The sequence below is a fragment of the Melopsittacus undulatus genome, chromosome 9 (assembly GCF_012275295.1).
Source record: "Melopsittacus undulatus isolate bMelUnd1 chromosome 9, bMelUnd1.mat.Z, whole genome shotgun sequence".
Taxonomy (NCBI): Eukaryota; Metazoa; Chordata; class Aves; order Psittaciformes; family Psittaculidae; genus Melopsittacus; species Melopsittacus undulatus.
Genome location: NC_047535.1, coordinates 31589967 through 31612950, shown reverse-complemented (window position 1 = coordinate 31612950; position 22984 = coordinate 31589967). Strand labels below are relative to the sequence as shown.

The 22984-nt window shown below is 42.9% G+C and overlaps 1 protein-coding gene across 4 annotated transcripts in view; it reads left to right on the top strand.

The window, feature by feature from the left end:
* The window catches only part of FOXP1 (forkhead box P1), a 385773-nt gene that overhangs the window by 200593 nt on the left and 162196 nt on the right, over positions 1 to 22984 (top strand). For 3 of the 4 annotated variants that reach the window (XM_034065980.1, XM_034065979.1, XM_031049209.2), the window contains exon 4: positions 18468 to 18649. In XM_034065980.1, coding sequence (XP_033921871.1) covers positions 18479 to 18649 — 171 coding nt within the window. In that variant the 5' untranslated portion in view covers positions 18468 to 18478. Of the gene's footprint in view, positions 1 to 18467; positions 18650 to 22984 lie in introns of those variants that run through there. The other variant, XM_005149417.4, reaches the window with a different exon arrangement.

Sequence of the window (22984 nt, the reverse complement as noted above, 5' to 3'; positions counted from 1 at the left end):
AGGGGGGAAGGAGGGATGTTTGTTGTGTTGACATGGTGGGGCTGCAGCCCAGCAAAAGGCTTCTCAAGCTGCTCACAAGGCCCGTGGCTCAGGCCAGATGTTTTGCTGAAGCAACTTGACTAATAAACTGGATGCATCAAAAGTGGGAGATTAGCATCTCTGTAATTTGAAGTATTTTCCTCCCTCCTCTCCCCTGAGTATAGGGATCTTGGAGGTTGCCAAGAAGTGCCTATAGTCTTGCCTTTTAAGTCAAAACTATATGAGGACTGTTTTAGCTATCTCTAGATGCCCAGTTTGCTGCATCGTGTATAACTGTGCATACGTTGCATTGCCTTAGCTGTTCCATATGCAGATATTGTGCCCATTTTGTGAGTAAGTGTCTGTGGAGCTGCTTGAACACAGACTTTTATTACTGCTTGTTGGAGTCAGAATTCTGTACTCTCGTCTTCCAAAGCCGTGTTTCATCCAGCAAGCCCTTAAAGGCTTGTGAGACCATCACCTTTGCATATTTTGTCTGAAAAGCCTTAGCACGTAGCTCCGTGTGCCAAAAGCCGCATACTATGTTTTCCTAAAAATTACGTTCGAGTTGCCAAAAAAATTGGTGGGAACTTGCAATTTCCGAGTTACAAGTTCACACGCCAACTGCGAAAGGAGAAAAGCCGATGTGCGAGGTTTTGCAGAACCCTAAACGTCTCCCTAATCTGTGCTCCCACCGGTGTCTGTGTGCAGACAGCCTGAGCAGGCTCCGGGGCTGGCGGCTCCCTTCCAGCGTGTGGGCAGCCCGAGAGGCACAGGCACACGGCAAGGAAAGGGGAAAAAAAGGGAAGAGACGCAAACTCAGACTGGTGAAATCATTTCAACTGTGTCGTGGTGGATGGGGAATGGGGTTAGCTTGGTCTTCGGAAATAGATAGGTTGGGCAGTGAGAAAGGAGCGGATTGTCGGTGGAGCAGGTGGTAGTTCATAAAATGTTCTTTCTGTGTGTTTAGTAGGTCTTGTCATAGAATCACAGAGTGGGTTGGGTTGGAGGGATCTTAAAGATCATCTGGTTCCAATCTCCTTCCATGGGTGAGGACACCTTCCACTAGACCAGGTTGCTTCAAGCCCCATCCAGCCTGGCCTTGGACACTGCCAGGGATGGGGCAGCCACAGCTCCTCTGGGCACCCTGTGCCAGCGCCTCAGCACCCTTGTAGTGAAGAATTTCTTCCTTGCATCTAATCTAAATCTCCCCTCTGTCAGTTTAAAGCCATTCCTCCGTGTTGTGTCACTGCATGTCCTTGTAAAATGTCCCTCTCCAGATCTTTTTGTTGTCCCCTTTAGGTATTGGAAGACTTACAAGGTTTCACCCGGAGCCTTCTCTTCTCCATGCTGAACAAACAGCTACAGGAGACCCCTTTGCTGCTGCCCACACTCCCCTCTCTCTGAATTATATAAAATACCTCCTGCACATTTTCATTTTACATGCTTAAAATATTTTAGGGTTTAACTTCTTTATTTCATTTTTTAAAGTCTTCAGCAGTTGCATGTTTGACATGGTTTTGTTATCCTAGATGTTATGTTATGATCTGGCACACGGAGCATTAATTCCTTTATCAGCTCTATTTCCTTTACAGTTGTTCATTTAATTGAGCTCCTCTGTGTATTTTACAAAACAAGATGCATTCATTACAACTTGCAGACCTCAGATAGTATTGTAACATGCTTCAGAAAAACAGCACTTCTGTAGATAGTTGTGGAAGTTGGGTGTTTGGTTTATTTTTCAGATGATGGGAGGAAGCAGTAGCAGCATTCTTGCATGCATAATCAGTAGGAACTTTCCAGAAGCTCTTTATTCTAGCTGTTTTCTTTTAAAGCTGTGTTTACTCTAAGAATTTGGTTGAGGCAGTTGAAATATGTGGCTGTTGCGTAGAAGAAAATACACTGCATGTTTTGTTACTCTCCTTGTTCTCCTTTGTCTTGTGCAGGCAGTTTTAAGCCAAAGGAAGTGATCATACAGTCTGTGACTGTACAACTAACTGTTGTATCGTACCATCCAGTTTAGGGTGGAGATTGCCCTGTTTTCCTGACATGCAATAGTCTTGTCTTGACTGTAAATGCAGTGTATCCTTGTCTTTCACAAGCTCTTGGAGCAGGAAGCAACATGTCTTAGCTCTCCTGTGTTCAGGAGCCAGCACATCTGTGTGACCATGCACCTGCATGTGGCTGGAGATGTTCAAACACTGTCCTCAGTGCAGCTTTGGAATATTATACACACATCACTGTATGAAGACGGCCTCATGTGCTGCTGGGGACTCAGCACCAGAAAGGCCATTTCCCAGAGCACAAGAGCAACCTCTGCCAGCCTTGGCAGTGATGGACCCTTCCAGTCCAGCTTGCTGTGGGCAGGTTGTGGGGCCGTGGTGCTGTTTACTGTGAGGCTCTCTGTTGCGCTGGCATCATGCATGGAAAAGGTATGGGCAGCCACAGAGTGCTCATGATTGCCCACTGTTGTTGGCCAAGGCAAGCTGGAGAGGCTTGTTCAGTGTCCAGTCATTCCTCTCTGCTGTTGCCTCTCCCTCTCCCAGTCACCTCTGCTGGCATGGCATTGCTCTTCAGCCATGGGTGAATGCGGAAGAGGGATTAAGAGCTTGGCTTCCTGCATCCTGACTCAAAAGTAGGCATATGTGCTTTTTTTGGTGAGTAGAAACAAACCGGTTTTGACAGAGCTTTTTTAGGGAGTTTTCTCAGGCACAGGATGAAATTTTGAGGTGGAAAAAATTCACACTTTTTTTTCCCCCTCTATTGGGCCAGTGTGGTGAGGACCAACTGTATTTTTGGGTGCTTGGGATCCATGTGTGTCACTGCCGAGCATGTGGCTGTTGAGGAACATGTGCAGTACGTGCGCATTTCCTGCACAGAAATGTGGTGGGATCCTTGCTCTGGACCCAGACTGGAGCTGTTCCTGGGAAAGAAAACATCAAGATAAAACTGGGGAGGAAAGCACCTCTTCTGTCGCACTTATTCTGTTCTGGTTGATGCTAAACTGGTATGTTGGGTACTTTCATAGCGTGTGTGTGTTAACTTACACACCACCGTTCATAGACACATGGGTTTCTCTTCTGCATCATGCTGTCCTGGCTGTAATGTGATAGCTGTAGCCCTTGGACAGGGCAAGGCAAGGAGACTGGATCTGTTTCCACAAAAGCTTAGCTAAGTGCATTTTCCTTATTGTGTTAGGGGCCTGATTCTTGAGGGAGTTTTATGCTCTCAGTTGTGGGTTACTCAGCATTTTTGCAAGTCACCCTGCTCAGAACTTGGTGGTTACTTTTGGGTTTTTTTAATTGGAAAAAAACACCCCATTTTTTTCCGTTTGCTTCTTCATAAACTGAAACCATTAAAGAGCCCTTGCCTCGTTTTCCACACACAGTCACACACTGATGGGAGCATGAGAGGGACTGCACGTCTTAGAAGGCTTGAAGTGTGTGAAAACAAGGAGTCCGAACGAAAATGGGTTTGCAGCTTAATTGTAGTGGGTGTGCGTTTGTTTGCGAAAAGAAATGAAAGTGCTGGAGGCCGAAGTGCTCTCTTTGTCCTTACAATAGTGAGCAGTATAAACTTCCCCAGCCAGTTCTGCCAAGGTGCTTGAGACCTGCAAAGCTTTGGCAATCTCCTCACTGTGACCCTTCCCATCAACTTTGAGCCTTGAGCATCCTTGCACTGCTCTCCAGAAATGCTCTCCAGAAATACCATATTTTGCATGGTGAACTTCTTGGGCTCCCAAGCACCTTTATTAAAAGGTGTCTTGTTCACATCACAGGCTCACTGCATTTGGGGAAGCCAACATGCCTTTTCCAATGGTTTTGAGACTCATAACTTGCCCTCTGGATGGAGGTGCAGCCTTCCATGGAGCCAGCATTAAGCCTGTTGCTCTGTACCTTCTGCTGGAGGCTCCTCAGCTACCCAGTGCCCCATAGAAACAAGATCCATTTTAAATGCTGTTTGCAGCATCTTGGACTTGCTGTGTGAGGATGAGAAATGTTAACATAAATTCTTTAAATAACATCTAGTAGTGTTGAATGCACAGAATTATAAAACATTTTTATATTCTGAGGCTCATTTGCATCTTCACATTAAAAACTGTGGTTTTCTTTTCAGGGAATGGTTGCAAGATCTGATTTGTTTTGAAATCAAAGCTAAATTTGTGTTCTTGCTTTCCTCTTTGCCCTTCATTTGACAAATTTTTCTTGTTCTATAAATACAGAATTGTAAACAAGGGCTAATCCTTAGCAACAACCTGGGAAGTTAACATTTCTCTCCAGCTCCTATTATAATTAATTCAGACACTCTGAATATGATGTGATTTATACATAGTATTCCTAAGGCCAGGAGGTACTAATATCTTGTTAGAGAACTGAGGAAAAGAACATGCTTTTGTGTGTGCCATATAACATAATTGCACTGCATTTTCTTTCATAAGAAGGTGTTTAAAGATGCTTTTTACTTTACATTTGAAAAATGGAAGGCTTCTGCTTTTGCATTTGGCTGAAATCGTCTTAAATGTGTTTTCCTTCCTGCAGCAGTCAACATTGTCAAAACATTTTGCAAAGTACATTTTAATAATATGGGTTAAGACCATCATTATATTAATTTAATTCTTGGTGTAGGTAAATTCTTAAGATGCTTTCACTTTGTCAGAAAAGTTTTTCACAGTAAACATCATCTGTGCAGAAACATCTGTTTCCCTGTGCAGAAAAGAAAGAGATAACATAGTCGACAAAAGGATAAATCCCTCGTGTTAAAATAGTTAAAATAGAGCTCAAGCAGCCTCTCTTTCATGGTCCATCCTTTTATTTAATTTTAATCTAATTTTGTTTTGCTCTGTTTATGTTTGTTCAGGGACTATTTTTGTAGTGTTAATCTATGTAAGCCACATGCAGTTGAGAACTGCAACTCCCAAAAGGCTGTGATTAAAACGTTATGGATGTGGCAAACCACAAATGCAAAAGTAAGTTTACATTTAGATTTTCTCCATCAAATATTTTATTCAAGTTTTGTAATACCTTGGTATCGTGGTCAGCATTGCCATAAAAATTCTGTGTTATATGGAATGATACAATCTGTGAAGCATTTCCCATTATGTAGACACCATGTCTTTAAATTATAGCAATTTCTTAAGATTTTAAAGCAAAATGAGCTCTTAGAAGTGTGATTAATAGCAGGGAATGAGGCTAACACTGGGTCATCAGTGGCACTCCATTACAAAAAAGGTTGGACTAATAAAAGCATCCATCTATTTGACCAATAAAGCATTTGAATGATATGCTTATAGTTTTTATCATACCGTAGTTACTTTGTACTGAATAAACTGTGATTTTACGTGCTGGAAAAGGAGCGTAGAACAGGCAGCGGCGGCTGAGGTGAGAGCAGTTGTCTCGAGTAAGGAAATATCAGGACTTTTATGTGGGGCTTGATGTTTTCAGAAGCCTTCAGGTTGCAGTGTCTAGATTTTTGAAGCTGCTGTGAAATATCCAAATCCCCCGTGACCTGTGCCTGCCTGCCCACAGTCATTCGGGGAGGCTGGCCCTCGCTGTCCTGCAGGGAGGGGAGAAAGGAGGGTATTGTGTGTAATCATTAATTCAGAGTTAACTCCCCGGCAGCCCCAGACATCAGAAATACTCTGCTGAAGCACAGGAAATGGGGCAGCACTTCTGTTTTCCTGGTGTGCGGCCGCCAACCCCGTCCTCGAGTCGCACCTTTCATCCTGCCCGCTATTATGCTGCCAATGTATTAAGAAATAGGCGGTTGCCTGAACAATGCTGCATTTGGGGTTTATTTAAATACCTGTCTTACTCAGAGGTTGCACTGATTTCATGGGTTTGAAGCTTTTTAGTATTTTTTTTTAACTACAACAAAAGGCTAAATATTTTCTGAGGAAGGAAACAGAGGTTCTGGGCCTGCCCTGGATGCCCAGGGTTGTGCTGTGGACAAAAAAAGCACCAAATATTGTCAAACTGGTGGAAAAAATGATGAGGAGGGAGGCTTCTGGCCATTGTGCTGTTTGCAGATGAAAAAGCAAGGGAGGGGAGAGCAGTGCCAAGGCCAGCTGTGACCTTGGATGTGTCGTGTATTCAAAACTGGCATGATTTTACTCAGTGTGTGGTGGTGTTGCTGGTGCTTGTCAGAAGGTAGTGGTGAACCAGGTAAGGGCCACGGTGCAGCTGGGAAGGAAGAAGGACCCCTGGTATAGACCACAACTGCAGCCTCTACCCCCATCCAAGTCTTAAAGGGCTTATTTTACATAGGAGAGATATGAAGAGACTTCTGGAGGTCACATGGAAGGAATGTAACCCGGAGCCCTGGATTAACCCCTACCGATAGGACCATTCATCTGCTCTCCCTTTACTTTAGATCTTTCCTGAAATCCATGCTCAGGGTAGAGAAGTCACAGAAACCTCCCTTGGGGAGCATTGCAATGGGCAGCTTCTTGAGAGGTGCAGAGATGAGATATGGGAAAAGAAAGGCCTTCTGGAAGGTGGCAAACCCAGGGGACCTTGGCATTTTGAGCACCTTGAGGACTAGTGTCTCATTGCCTTGAGGCCAAGAGATGGACATTAGGTGGGAGCAATTGGGAACCAGAGGTTTCAGTTGTGAGAAGACAACAGCAGAGGAACTGCTGCTTCCCTTGGGTTAACAAAAATTTGCTGGGGGGATCTGCAGAGATTGGAGAATGACAATGGAAGGCAGAAGCAAGAGGGTTGGGGATGGCAGAGAGAAAGGGGAAGAGGGCTGAACCACACCTTGCAGCTTCAGCTTTGTGTGTCGAGCTGGCATAGACATGGATGTGTGTGTCTAGAATGAGACATGTACATGGTCCTGCTGGGCATGCAGGAAGCCACTATTTTACCTGTTTGTTCTATGAAAGAGATGAAATCTTTGCATCCCACCTCTTGCAGTTGCTGAAGTTCTTTAAAAATGCAGACAGATCTTTTACATCAGTGGTTTGGCCGGTAAATCTTGTTTTGTAAAGCACTTTCAAGTGTTTTCAACTCCTTTCTTTACCCTTTATCGGAACAGATGCACAAGCTATGTGTTTTCTCCCGCTGCCTGTTGTCTTGAGGTTGCACAGCAAGACTGCAAAGGCTTTTTGTTTGTTGTTGTTGAAGGGGAGGAAAAAAGCCCTCAATCCACCAAAGAGTTAACAGGATTTCACTTGATCTGCTCGTTTATGCAATGAGTAATGCGAGGTTGGTAACAGCAAATTGTTGTTTATAAGCAAACATGGCACTGTGTAAACAAGAAGGCCTGGTCCCCAACTGGTTTGATTTCATGGTGGTCAGCAGCTGATGCATGTAACGTACAACCTTTCTGCTTCTCAAAATGTCAGAAGAATGACTATTTGTTTGTCTTGAGTTCTTCCCAGCTGTTTACTCTGTAATGCATTTGCCTCAACCTTGATTCCCTAAGAGTGGCCCCTTTCTCCTCCCTGCTCTGTTTACATTAGTCCTGCCCCGAGTGTCACCTATGAAATCTGTTGATTATTCCACCTGGTTAATGTTAAATTGCTCTTGCAAGATGATGTGTTTGTTCATAAACACAAATGCTGGGCCCCTTGTTTACTGTACCCATGGCAGCAATCAGTTATTAAACAAATATTGCTTTGTTTGCGGGTGTGAGCAGCAGTTTATCCTGCAAGGTCTGGAAAAAAACCTTTAAATGCTGGGATTTTGATAAAGGAGAAAAAGGGGAGCTTGTCCCTGGAATGTGGCTGAAACTCACTTTGGTTTGCTTTGCTTATCTTTAACTTGGGTGAAGGGGCTAGAAAGATTAGCAAGTTGTTTGGTTTTTCCAAGAGATTTCCTTAGTGTAATGATATCTATCCAGTTGTTTGCTTTTTTCAGAAGGGAGAGAGCACTCCTGCAAGACGACTAGCACAGCAGTAGACGGCTGATGGCTAGAAAATCCTGCATGGAGCAAACAAGGAGTTAGAAGGTCTAGGACAAAGATATAGGGCTATGAACCAGGTAATCACCCTAAAAGAACAGCCTTGTGTTGTGTGTCAGCGTTTGGTTGGGGGCTGTTTGGTTTCTCTCTTTTCTCATGTTGGTTTTTAATTGATGTTTGTACCCTTGATGGAGTTGGAAAAGGCAAAGCTTTCGCTTTTATTTCTGAGGAGATCTGATGAAGATCTATTTTAGAAGCACAGCCGTTTGAATGGAGAGAAAATACCAAATGTAAAAACGTGCTCTGTCGCTCCTCCTCCCGTGAGTGAGGTGACAGAGCTGCTTTTCTGCTTTTTATAACTGGAAAACTGTGTTTGCATCTGCTAATTTCTGTATGCTGGCTGTTTGGTTTCTGGGAGCCCTAATTAGAGAGCACCAGCCTGGTAGTTCTTGCTTTTGGGTTGTTTTGAAAATGAGCAAGAAAAACTCACCCTGTCTTTGTTTCTCAAAATTATTGTTTGTTATTGTTTCTGAATGGGGCTTGGATTTCAAATGCCAGGCAGGACCTGTTAGCACTAACAGTAAATTGTTAGGGCTTCAAGTACAAAGGGAGTAAACCCTCTTAGAGTGACCTTGAGAAAGAAATGTTAACTCTTTTTGTATGAAGGTGGTGTCTGTTTCTTTATATGTGAATTAATCTGTTGAAATATCTTGAATGTACATTTATGAAAAGCTTTTGGAGGATAAAATTAACTATTTGTCCTTTTCAGCCCTTGGAAAAGCAAGCAACAGAATATGCATAAAAATGTGATGTATTGTATTCTCTAGCTTGCACCAGTGGTCAAATGGATTCTTCGGTTTAGGTGTTGGGGCTGGGGGGGCACGGAAAGTACCTGAAGTGTGTAAGTGGACAAGTGGGTCATTAATTGACTTGTGTTGCTGTGATGAATCAAACCTCTGCCTTAAAGTAAGTGAAAATAGTGAAGTGAAAATTGTACTGTGCAGAACTGTTAGAGTTGCACCTGGCTTTGAGGTGGTTTTCGACTTCTGGAGGCTGGTAGAGAGTTTAGAAATGCTTTAATGGAGATATGCATGAAGGGTGGGAGTCTAATTCATCAACAGTCAGCACTTGGTCTTGTGAGGCTTGATGTCATCTTATTGTCACAATGCTGTTGCTGTCTAGCATAAACTAACCGTATTTACTGAATTTAATATTTGTAATATTTAATGCAACTTTGGCCTTTTATTTGGTTGAATAGTTGCCTCTTTTCCTGAGAGACAGACTGCAAGAGTTTATGTTGCGAGCTCAGAGCAGTGTGCATACAAACAAATGAGTCCTGGGCTGTGAGAATAGCTCTGCAGTTTCTGTTCCTGTTCTACACAAAGCTGCTGCTGTGCCTGGGCTGGGATGAGCAGGTGGGTATGTCCCGAGAGACAACAGCTACCAGGTCGGCACTGAGGCAGCTCTGCACTTGAGTGTCCTTCCTTCTGGAGAGGTTGTTCCTCTAGTGCGGATGGTGCTTGTGTCCACACGGTAGCAGTCACAGAGTTGAGCGGTGCAGCGACTTAAGGTTTCTTGTTTGGTTTAGTTGAGGTATTTTGCCGCTTGCTGTTCCTTTCCTTCCAAATATACAATGATCCTGGTCAGGATGATTTCTGTCAAGCTCATGGCTGAAAGACAGCTCTCCCCAAGAGAGAGGAAGGAACCTCACTCTGCTGCTGATGGTATGTAAATGATTGCATCACTTGGAAGTGGCCTGGCTCTAGAGCTCTTTTGCAGCTATGGCATGATCTTCATGCTCAATGTGGGGTTTAATAGCTGACAAGCTGAGGGGCATAGACTGAGATGGAGATGGCTTTGCAAAGGGGTTTGTTTATCCAAGGGGAGACTGGGAGTAATTTCTGTGCACATGTGTAAAATGAAGGGAGGATGCAAAAACCTCATTTGGAAAAAACAAGTTGCTGCCTGATACTTCAGGTCTTACCTAAGGAAAAGAGTGACACTTATTATCTGCACAGCTTGGTATGTTTTAGTGCACTAACTTTCCATAGGGACCAGCTCTCACTCTCTTGGACTGAGCATACGGCAACCTTATAATGTCTGTTTCAGTTATGGATTTGCTTGTTCTCTGTTCTTACTGTTTGTGGTTGGCAACATCCTCAGCAGAAGGGATTTCCTTAGGGGTAACTGCAGTGGCTGGTTCTCTAAGAAGTTAAGTTGTTTGACCATGATTTCACAATAAGTCAGTGTGGCACAAAAGGGATTAGGCTCCTGACTCTCCTTCCCTCCTCACCACAGCTGTCTTAAGTTTCAGCTCCTGCAGAGCGTCAGTCAGCCTTTCACTGAGCTGCCTCCAAAGGATTTCAGGTTCCTGTGGCCCTATGACACACGCTGCTGCTGGAACGAAAACCCAGACAGTGTAAGCCATGCAGGCACACAGTGAAAGAGATTGTGTTGTGTCCAGTTAAATAAATGAAAAGTTGTGGAATCCTGCATCTAGACTGGAGTAGGTGAAGCTGCTATTCAGGAGACTTCAGGGTGGCAAGTAGACATAAACCCTGGTAGATGTCCAGGTTGGTGGAAGTTCAGCCTGTCAGTGACATGACCCACAGGGAGGAGTTAAAGCAACACGTGTCCTTCTCCTGTTGGCCAAAGCCATGTGCCCAAGCACTTCTGAAAAGCCCTGGCCTGTCATTCACTGACTTTATTTACAGCTTCATGTTTTCCTCCTCTTTCTTCCTTGTTTACCTCCCTCCTCTCAACATAGCTCTGCTTCACAAAGACAGCTCTTCCCCAGGGCAGGAAGAGGAGCAGCCGTGTGTGAGCCAGGTACCAGGGCTGCAGTCTGGCTTGTGGGGATGCTCCAAGAGCAGCGTGACTTGTTCCTCTCTCTGGGGAGAGAGGAAGACAACCCCCTGCAGTGGGCTCCACCTCCACGGACCCCAGGCTTGACAAGTCCAGCCGAGATGAGAGCACCAGGGCTATGTGTGTGTCAGGAAGCAGAGCCAAGGGTGCGCTGCAGATAATCCCATTCCTCTGGACCCTTTATTTCCTAAGCAGTAAATGAAATTTCAGATTTTAGATACGTCTAGACATATACAGTGCACGATAAAGTTGATAATACATTAATCATTTTTAACAACAGGTAATATGCATAATTTATGGTGTTACAGTGCTATCTTTTTTGATATTTATGATGGATAATGCTCAGTTTTTGCCCTCATATTACTGCTTTAAATTATACCACAAGAAAATTAATGAGAAAGTAGATTTATGGGTTTCATTTGTTTGTCAATTCGGAAATTAATTGGGTGTTAATTTTAGCCGTCCTTCATCAGACCAGGTCTTTAGTATGTGTGCATTACTTTGCATTCATTGAAGCCTACCTCCCATTTACTGTGGGTCACTAGCTTTGCATACATTAAAATAGCCCTCAGGCTCATTCTCTTGATTACTTTTTGAACTGCCATGCATTAGAAAATTTACGCCTTTCTGTTATAATTATGAAAATTCACTATTGGAAGATGGTGCTTGCATAACAGCAAGTACACAGTCTTGCTCAGCGATGTAAGATCATATAGCAAATCCCAATACATTTTTGTTCTAATCCTAGAAAATAGCACTCTCGACAATCTTTGTTGTGCGAGTTTCATCCTTTGAAATTTCAAGGATCCATTTTAATGCACTGAATTACCTCTTTAAGCTGAGGAAATATCAAAGGATTTCACCTCGTCGCTGTCTCTTTGTTTCCTCTTTCCACACATCCAGTGTGTATTCCTCCCTTGCCTTGCTCCAGGTTTGCCTCTCCTCCTCCAAACACCGCTGTCGGACATGACTCAGCATCGCCTTTTGGGACAGTGGAGCGTTCCTTACTATTTTGGCTGATTCTTAAAGACGATGCTTAATTGTGCTTCGAAACCGCATCTCCTTTCTCCTACTCCTGCACAATTCAGCAACCATCAGTAGTGTGTAGGCGAATGGCCTTCAAAGGGCTAAGCATTAAGTTTTATCCAAAAAGTACCCTAATGTACTGACAGTTGATCTATAGTTAGTTAGTACATAATTATACCTAAAATACACGCTGTCAGCAGGATAAATGACGGCTACTGAAAACTCTAAAAGCATGACGGGTGTTCACCCATCTGCAATGACGAGAGCGGAGGGGTTTGTAAGTTGAGAAAGGCTGGTGAGTTCAGCATGATCTGATTTAGTTAAATCATGCCATATGTTGGGATGGCTCTTTCTAATAGTTGTGCTAACCACAAACACAGGCAGAGAGAAGTCATCTGGTCCACCTGGCTAGTTTGGATTCCCCTCCCTGGCATTATTTCTGTACTTAGTGTGGTGGCAGCCCTCGAGCTGCTCATGTGAAGCTGGCTGATTCACAGTTAATTGTGACATGGTGTAATTTAGTAAATGAGCAGCTGAACATCTGTACGCCTTCCCTCGCGGTAGATCAAAACCTTACCTTACTCAAGGCTTTTAATTTCTACTAGTGAATCCTGTTTTCTTGTACTGAACTCATGGATGGCAGGATGTTGCTGCTGGCCACCTCACCGACCTAGGGATGGGGGGTCAGCTGGAGGAGATGCATGTTTCAGCAGTGTCTGGGGATCATCAGAACATGTTCCTGGAAAAATTCCGAAGTGTTGGTGGTGGGATGTGGAGCCCGAGGAGCTTTCCCTGGCAGGGCACTTGCTCCAGAGATACCGGGACTAAAAGGCACTACGTGTGAGTCAAGCAGTGGTCTGGGAAAGTCATCGTGGTCCTTGGTGCTGATAACGGGAGCGCTAGGGGCACCAGGCTGCTTTTGTATCTGTGCCGAGGGTAAGAAGCATCTTTGCTTGTGGTTTGTGTATTGCCTGGCTCTGGAGCACATTCAGTTTTCAAGAGGTAAAATCCTCTTTGCAGCGCTGTGCTGTCATGAAATGCTTCCAAACATTATTTGTTTGGGGATTTTTTTATATACATAATTACACAGAGAAGTGCTCTAAAGTTAGTTCTGAGCTTGCTTTGGGGAACTGCTTGCAACAAATAGGTGAAATGTTTACTTGCAAACTGCACGTGTGGATAGTATGCCTGCTAGAGAAATAAGACTGGTTCTTGTGATCTGATCACTTAAAACTGATTTTACCATTAACTCTTGTACCTATAGAAGTAGTAGTATATTTTATAAGTCTGTGTTGTGTTTAATTTACATGTTCTTTCATGGCTGGGCCAGGTTCTTTAAGGGCATTTATTCTACTTCATATAAATAATTGATCAGCCAAGTTAATTTACTTCTGCCTGACTTGGTCAACCTTAATTAACTGCACTGGAATAAAGACTGAACTTTTTGTTAGCTTAAAATCTCTCACAGATTTCACAAAGAAGGTTTGTTTTATGACATTCTTGTTCTATCACTGATCCCAGGGGAGAGAAATATTGAATGATCTTTATGTGCGTATATATTTGTAAACACCTCCAAGTACTAATAGCCAAAATAAAATCGTCAGCCTTGGAAGTAACTTTGGAACACGCAGGCTGCCTTCTGAATCCGTAGTCCAGGTTGAGTCTGGAAGCATGTTAAAACAGACATTTTAAGTCCCAGAAGACCCTAGGGATAGTTTTTTAAAGGTGATGAGATGCTTAAAGATGTAGATTGGTGCTTATTCAGGAGTCTTAAAAATGTCTTGCCAGATGCCTTTGTGAATGGTGAAGCATCTAAATACATCTGACTATTAGTCCCTTATTCTTTCAGACTTTTAGTAGGTCCTTATTCTGACGGGTGCTTCAGCCAGTAAATCCTCCCTCATGCTGACATTAAACAATGCTGCTTAATCTTTAGAAACTGTACTAGTAAAGGAATTGCAGAAATTGCACACTTTGGCACCAACCTCCTGCCTACTAATCTCCATGCTTAACCTTGCTCATCTGAATAGTCCGTGGAGCCGAGGGACGTGTTCTGCAGCGTCTTGGCTTGGTGATGATATGGACTTCTTTTGTTTTTAATGGATTAGCACAGAACCTTTCAAAAATTAGGATTCCTCCAGGTTCTATCTTTCTAGTTAAAAACACTGACACTGGAGTCCTCGGATCATTTTGTTTCAGCCAGAGTTCACACTTGTCCTGTGTATTTTCAATTTTGACCATGACCTGCAGAAATTAGCTGTCCCCTGATTCCGTCCAAGTCATCTGGAAGGTGATGAGCTGTTGTCCTCCTGTTGACAGAGTGCCTTGCTTTGATTCCACTCCACTGAATTTTTACTCCATTACTTTGAACATAACATATTCACCAAGGAGATGCATCAAACTGTATGGCTTTGGCTTTATATTTGACTATGCATCAAAGCTGGAATAGGTTTTGAGCAGGTTAAGATGGGAATCTTGAGAAATGGATCACCAATGTGAGGTTTTTAAACGAAGCTGACGTTAAGTCATAAAAGAACAGTTCTTTTATTATGTGCTCCTTGATTTCAAGAGAAAAATTTAGAAGTTGCTCATATGGCCGCTTAGTTTTGGTCCCCTCATGGGAAAAACATTTTGTGTCACCTCTAATAATCTTAAGTCATTCTGTATCCCTCCTAACATGAAATATCACAGATTGTTTTGTTAAAAAGATACCTACACTGGTGAGAGCCCATCTACTCTAAGCTGTAAAAAATACATTTCCCTTTGCAGAATTGATAGCAGAGTGATTCTGCTTTGTTCTACAAAGCAGCAATGGATGTGCTTTTTTTCATTACATTTCTTAAGTCAGAATGTGGCCTCTTGCATGTCACAGAAGCACTTGTGGGGTACTGTATTTCCTATAACAAATCATTATGCATAACAGCTTCTTCAGCACTCTTGGTTATTTGGGGTCGTATTCAGACCAGAATCACAGATTGTGATATTAGACCTGAAGCTTCAGTTCCGTTCCCACAGAAGCTAATCATGCTGCATAAAGCCAACCTTGCTTTGCTTTCTTCTTTCACGATTTTGAATGACAGACTTCACTAATGGGCTTCTGTAAGGCCTGCTCCTCTGTGCTGAGGAGAGACAATTATCTCAGCCATCCTCGGTGTACCATCACCTCAGCTCATTTAGGTGCGCTCAAAAAGACAAATAATAATCATTCTTGCAGAAAGCTCTCGCAGGTTGATTTTCATGACATGACGCTTAATGATCAAACCAAACTGTGATTATTTATGTCAACTCGCATTTGACTACAGTGAAGAAATAAACACTTTTATCTTTTCTCCCTTGAAAAGCCTGTTTTCTGTTGGAGGTGTTTTAGCAAAGTGGATTTGGTTTGTATTGTTGTCCAGTTGGAGTTACGCTGAAGGTGACTCCCTGTGAATGGGTGGTTTTAAAGCAAAATTTGCTCAGAGATGTTCACTTCAGCTTTTAAAATACTTTTTTTGAAAGTCCAAACATAATGGTTTTCTTTCTTTACTTTTTTACATTCCTTTTGCAAACTCCATTTCCAGCTTCATTTCCTTGTTGGCTGCTGCCAATATGCCATGTAGGGTGGCACAGCAAGTGGAGGGGCTGGGACAGCTCAGGAGGTACTTGGCTGGGTTTTATTTACTATGGTATTGTTACCTGTACTACGATTTACTATTATTTTACCATTACTTTGAAAGGTAAAATAGAGCATGAATTTTGTAATGGAAAAGATACTCAAGAACTGTGTTCTTTTTCTGACCAAATACTATAAATAATCCATCTTTTCCTGAGTCCTATAGGTTGGAAAAATAGTAGCAATTTCTACTATTGTTTCTTTCCAGGAGCATTTTGCAGTCCTAGAGACAATAAATCATTTCTTGGCCAGTTTGGTTGTGAATTATTTTCTGTGTCCTGGAGATACTTTGCTCAGAAGGGCAAGCCAACAAGTTGTGATGAGGCAGTGATAGATCTCCTCCTCAGTGGTGCACATTCTTCTTGCCTTTGTCAGGGGCATCTTGGAACTTTGGTTGGTGCTTTCTCTGGCCCTCCTTAGTAGTTTATCCAGGTTCTCGCTTCCAGTCAGTTTGGTGAGAGGTGTTGGAGAATGAAATGTGCTTCCTTATTTTTGTGGCATGTTGGTTTTAGCGTCTCTTTCTACTGCAGTGTCTGCTGGAGCAACTTCCACCAGTTCAATATGTCCGTCCTCCATCAGGTGTGGTCTGTGTGGTGATGATGGGACAGCCATCATTTGTCATCATTCATCACAACAAAGACATGAGTCTCTGGGTTTAACCTGCTAACTCAGTCTTTCATGGTGGTCATCCTTGTACAGATACTCTTCTGATGTAAACTAATGCAATGCTCCATTTTCTCCAACTGAGGCTTGGCCCCAAATTTTGATGGAAGCAGAACACAATTACATCCATTATTTCTTTTGGATTTATCTCTGGTTTAAAAAGGTGGGTCCTCTTTAGGAGTGTATAAAAATTACATGGTATACCTTTGACTAACTTGTGAGCTGTCTGGAGAATCTCACTCCTAGCCCTTCTGAAACAACCTGTGCCATGCAGTTGCTGCCCAGTGCGTAATCCAGCCTTGCTTGTTATATATAAACACTTCCTTAGACGTTGTCATGCTTGTAGGCTTTCCTTAAAGTAACAAAAATGAAAAACACCATGCTCAGCCTGTGTCAGAGCAGGATCTTGTTAAAACCCAAAAGCATATGCTAGTGGCATTGGGAAAGCTGTAGGTTTGTTTAGATCTCTGGAGCTTTTACAAGGGAGCTGACAGAAGCTTTATAATGAGCCCCCAAGCCCTTTTGTCCCCTTGCATAATTCGAAGATTGCACAAAACAGATTGAAAGAAGTTTCCATAGACCAGCTGAAATTTATTTAAATGTAATCAGAACATTTGAGCCTGTCCTAGCACCATCCCTGTGCTTGGGCAGCCATCAGTGTGAATAGATCCCGTCACGACTGGGGCAGGGTCTGGCTAATGAGTGGTTCCCCAGCTCGGATGGGAATCGGTGAGGAATGCTAGTGCTGGAGCAGGGTGGTGGCACAGCCCTTGTTACTCAGCTGCTTCTCAGTTATGACATCTTGATTATCAACCATATGGATCATCATTATGAATGTCTGAAGCTACCAAATGAGTGAAAGGTCTGGTACTAGTGCGTTGAACTGGAGCGTACCTCTACATGTGGAGTGTGATGCTGAATGTCACCTCAGGCCAGCAGATGCTGGGCAGCTGGTGCTGGAAGCAGGAATTGCTGTCTCCAGCTGGTACCACATCTTCAGTGACCAGGGGCTCAGAATTACTCATGTGTAGAGTTTCCAGGAAGAGGGTTTTTCCTGCTGTTTCCCATGGAAATGCACTACTTTCTCTCACCCTTTATGGGCTCTAACTGAAGGAATTTATCTTCTCTCTTTTGGTTCGACATAGTTACTGAATTCTAACAACTTCTTCCGTAAACACAAAGCACCTTACTTTGCAGGTGAACTGCCTGCACATAGGCATTTGGCTCACATGTGCACGTGGTGAGTTAGCGTGGAGTAGGCAGTGGGCTTGGAGCATGCAGCTTGGCTTTCCATGCCCCGTTTTCTACCAGGTAATGGTGAGAGAAGGAGAGCCAAGGGAGGGAAGGATGGGCTGGCAGAAGCAGAGCAGGTTAATAACATATAAATCCTGGAACTTGGGGCTTTGCAGGTTGAAATACCTATAAAACAACTCATGAAAAGATCTCAAAGCTAGCAGTTTGCAGCTGAAAACTAGCTTATGTGCTTTGCTTGGGGAGTCTTGTGCATAAATGCTGACAATTAGTTTCTAAGGACATGAATCCCAGGAGCTCTGGGAGTTCCTCATCCTTGTTGTGCAGCCTGGGGCCCACTGATGCAGTGGATGAATGCATTGTTGTGAAGCACTCAGAAATAGACCTCCACCAAGAGTGTGAGAGGGCTGGCTGGGAGTAGCTGTGGCTACTGAGCTGATGTTTAGCCAAGTAACATCAGAGGATCTTTGCTGTAATGCCATAGTGTATCCAAAGCCAGACCAAATCTGTAGCCAAGAAATTTGACAGAAAGACTAATTCCCTGAGCAGTTGAAGCAGTTTGCCTCAAATGAAACATAAGTGTCCAGCACATCCCAGACTAGCTCTGAATTGCTTCAGAGTAATAAAAGGTGCTAACTTGGCAATATCGTGGTGTGAATGGGAGCTAAAATGTGAATGCTGTCCTTTACCTACCTGCCCATACCTAGTGTGTATCAAGTTTGTGATATTGTCCATGACTCGTCCGTTTCAAAGGAAAGCATCCAGATGTAACTGGAGAAATTTAATTATGGATTCTGTGTGTTGGTTCAAAAATATTTCTTTTTCTCTTAAGGGAAAAAAGATGTTGAGCAAATACCACTATATTTAGAACAGAACTAACTTACTAAAATTATAGCTGTACCAACAGATAAATAAACATAAACTAGTAGCATGAACCATTAATGAAAGATAAATCGCATGAAGGGAAATGACAAATGTTTACAGTTTTGGCAGGATTTAAACCAGGGCATGTCTCCTTATATACAGCAACTGTTTTAACAGCTGCTTTTTTTTTCTTTCCCCCTCCCTCCCCTCCCTTAAATTATTTCAGGTTTTTGAGTCATGATGCAAGAATCTGGGACTGAGACAAAAAGTAACGGTTCAGCCATTCAGAATGGAGCGAGCGGTGGCAACCATTTACTAGAGTGCAGCCTGCGGGAAGTGAGATCAAACGGCGAGACACCTTCAGTTGAAATTGGGGCTGCAGATTTAGCACATCTTCAGCAACAGCAGGTACTGTAAGACCTATTACAAGTTTCCTACTTGCAGAAAAAGCATGAAGCGTTTAATCCCCCCTCCCAAACCCTTTGTATTTGCCAGGCAGAGGATGCTTTCAGAGGACTTGCCTATGACATTCTGTACATTTTCGTCTGTAGGGGATTGCAATTGTTAATGTAAAGGGAAATCTTAGACCTTTCTTCTGGGGCTCCTTTTTAATAATTCCCTGGAAATACCCAAAGATCAGGTGTGGCTTCCATTGCCTGAATGTGTTGTGTCTGGTGGCCGTGATGGGGTGAACCGCTGTATGCAAATAACTGATTTCCAAAAGATGTCACTGGATGGAATGAACACTAACATTAAGTTTTGCTTTTGCAACAAATTTTAATATAACCTACCAACCCCTATCAACAGAATGTTTTCTGTTAGTAAGAAAGGCTGCAGAGGGAGGTACCTGAAAACATCAGGGTAAATAAATACATACATCCTGTGTCACTGCTCCTCAATTCAGAAGAATCGGAACCCAATTGTGCCTTTTGCCTCTGTATTTTAATTAGTGCATTTTCTTTGAAGTGACCACCTTCACCAGTGTAAATTACCCACATAATATGGTTTGTCTTTTTCTTCTCCCTGATAAAATTTCGAAACCCTCTGAGGAAATTTTACACCAAAGTGCTGGGCATGTATCATGAACGTGTTTGGGAACAAAGGCTGCAGCAGAGCCATGGTGGATACACTTACGCCTAACCCTCACTTTCTGTAATGCAATAAGCATTCTTAAAACCTTTTAAATAAGCGATTGGCAGCTGGTTAAGACTCCCCTAAGTGTACAGTGATCTTTTTAGCAGGTTGTTGCGGGGAAGGAAAACCTGCACTCATAAACAAAGCAAACCCAAGGCTTGCGGAGGAGCAGGAGACCCCCTTTGCCAACCTAAGGCAGAAAGCTGCCATAATTAAACAAGTCAAGAAAAATGGATGATGCTAAATGCAGAGACTTTAGTTGTTTCAGTCATTTTCATCCTACAGGTTTTTACTTGAAGTGAGAATACCATCAGTGAGAAAATCACAGCCATGCTGAATTCATTACTGCAGTAGTCACACAAAACCACGGATAAAATTTCAATAACTGCAGGCCACAGTTGAGTAAACAGTTGCACTGAAACTTAATTCCTGTTGACTTTTCCCTCATTCTTTGCCAGGGGCACATTCTGATTCGTAGTGCAAAGACAACAGGGGTTACAGCTTTGATTAATATAGGACAGTAGAAGAGGAGTGGAACACTAAAATATGTTCAACATAAAGGTCTCGTCTTAAAAAGGCTTCGTATCAAAATGAGTTAATTACGCTGTGTTTTTCATAGGAGTGCTATGGAATTTTCCAATGCTGCTTTGTGCAGAGAGAAACGGGGGGGGGGGGGGGGGGGGGAGGGGGTCACAGACACGTGCACAGAGTAGACCAGAATTGCTCAGACCTCTGCTCCTCCACTCCTACCACCTTGCTTGCGAGCACCCTGTGCCAAGGCTTCTCTATAGCTATCCGGAGAGCTCACGCTGCCTTAGATAACATCCTAATCTCGCGTGTAATGGGTTGTGTCATTCAACTGCCGCCCATTGGGTCAATTAAGGAGTGGCACCCATTCATTCCTAGGCGAGTCCACCCCCAAAGGGTGCCCAGCAGAAGCACAAGTGCTGCTGGCCCCTCTGGAGCAGGGTGCGGGGCTGGGCGACAGGATTGTGGCATTGCTTTCACACAACTCAGATTTTAGCTTCTAGTTTATTTATTCTCTGCCAGTACAATAAACGTGGTCGGGGAGCTTGCTTTTCTCCAAGTTCTTAAAAGACCTTCATGTTCTGTGTTTGAATTCTGCTGTTAATTGGTTTTGATGACTAACTTCTCTGCGGAGTTTATCTTTTAAAAAGCAAGTTGGTCGCAAAGTTTGAAGCAGTTATTTAAAACAACAGCAACAAAAAAAAAGACCTGGTAACAACAAAAGGGTAATCAGAGCTAGCATAAAAATATCAGTCTTTGTGTTTGGAAAATATTTTAAATGCTGAAAAGAAGAAAACCCCGTTGTTTTCAGACAGCTAATGCAAGCGTTTACAGATACACATACAACACAGAGCATAATGTTTAGATGTTTCTCTGTATACAACATATGCTCTCAGGTCACTTAACAGAATGCATTCTACAAAACGCTTCTTCAATACAAATGAATGAGTTCTGAATTAAACAGCTATTTCGTAAGAGCATTTCATTCAGATCTTTTCATTTTGCCACCTGGCACTTGTTTTGTCTGAAAAATAAGAAAGCAGTGGTGTGGGTAGTTTGAGGTTTGCTGTTGGGGTTAGTTGTGCATCTCTGTGATGAGCATGGCTGGAGCGATAAAACTTGGACATACAATTGCATCTGTAGAGCATCTGTGCTGAATTCTGGTTTGCCTTTTTTGTGACATTTATGAATTTATAAGGCCTAATAGCTTTGTTAGTGTGAGTGAGGAAAACAGGACTGCTTCAGGTTTTTTAGGAAGTTTTAATGGGTTTACAAACTTGTAAATATTTTACCATGGAAAAATATGGAGCACCACAGATGTTCCTGTGTTTGAAGGAACAGTGTACGGTGTGAGCACTCTTGCAGTAAGCGCAGGGAGGACTTGCAGGACAAGTTTCACGTTTCCCATGTCATCTTAGGGTGATTCTGCCATGCAAGGAGGCAGAGAGTGATGTGATGCTAAATTATTTTAGCATTAGCAATCTTGTAAAATGTAGTGTTAAGCTGGGAGTAGCAAATGTGAGGATGAGTTCTTCTATGCATAATAAAACCAAATGGCTCCAGCTGATGTTTGTATTTGTAATCGTGATGTATGAAAGCTAAAGCAGTGCAAGTGACTCTTCAGGGACAGTGCATCTGTGGAAGGGTTGGATAAAAATTGAGGTACACATACCAGGAATCTCTCCCAGAATCAGACTGAAAGGGATGGAAAACCCTTTCCCACAGTGCTTTGGCACCTGCTGGAGGTGAGAGAGGCTGCCTTTCCACTGCTGCTGACTCCATAGGTGCCGCTGTTTGGCATCTCGTGGGAATGACTATCAGGATGAGTTGGAATGGGCAGGATTTTGGTGATGTGCTTGTAAAACCTGGAGTAAGCATGAAGGTTACCTGGGTCACTGGATTTCCCAAAGAGATCAGAAGTGCTCATTTGCCGTGGAGTCAGACAGTAGAGTGCAGGAGCTTGATCCCAAGGCACCCACAGGGGCAGAACCAAGGGAGAGGGAATGGGGTACCAGGCAGAGTTTGGCATCATCTGTGGCTCTGAAGTGTCACAGAAAACATCTGGGAGGTGCAGAATGGGTGTTGGAGTGACCCACAAGCTGAAAGTCAGGCTGGGCGAGGGAAGCTTGGACAGAAAGTACGTAATGATGGGGTGACTCCTGTCTACCAAGGAGTAATAAATAAAGACTCATGGGGACAAACTGCCTATTAATGTACACGATCACAGCTTTAGTTGCTTCAGTGGTTTCTGATCTCTACTCAAATAGAAGGTTTGATGCTTCAGTCCTAGCCAGTTCCCTTTTTTTTTTTTAACCCAGCTCATAAAATAAATATTATTTATTGTGTTTTATTTTTATCCTCAGGACTATTCATTAAAGTGTTCTTCACGTTATTAGCAGGGAAACAAGAATGTGAACTGAACAAAGAGAATGAACACAAAGTTGAATTCCAATATAGAGCAGCAAGACACCAAATGCTGTGTTGCATGGTGGCAGAAATACAAACCTCTCCACATCAATAGCAAGATCCACTTTGATACCGTAACTTCAAGTACTGCCCCACGAGTATAAAACTCTGAATCTTTTGTCTAATCCTGAATGCTTTTGAACTTTTAGGACGTATGACTTTAATAGTAATTTGTTGACAGATTAGCTGCAGAGATTGCAAAGAGTTTATTTTGCCGAACTGGCAGGCTCGTATCAGTGTTCTCTTAAGAAAAAAACCCACATAGCTGTTTTGCAATTGCTTGCATTTATTGACAACCTGCGCTGAGCAGGCAGAATCGGAATGTTTGTATAATGTAAACCTATAGCTTGTCTGATGGACTGTAGTGTACTTTTAGGTAGTGCCTAGATTGCTTGATAAAAAGGGTTACAAGGTGACTGTTTATGACGAACTGGAATAGCAATACAAATGCAACTGGTACATGGAGAAACAAGGAGGAAGTTTATATAAAGAATTGTAGGGCAGTTTATTTTCTTCCCTTTGCCTTTGAACTGAACTAAACTGTAATTATGAAGTGTCACTTCAAGCTTTCTGGAGAATGTAGATAAATACTGGTTTTGCCATGTGTCCACAGAG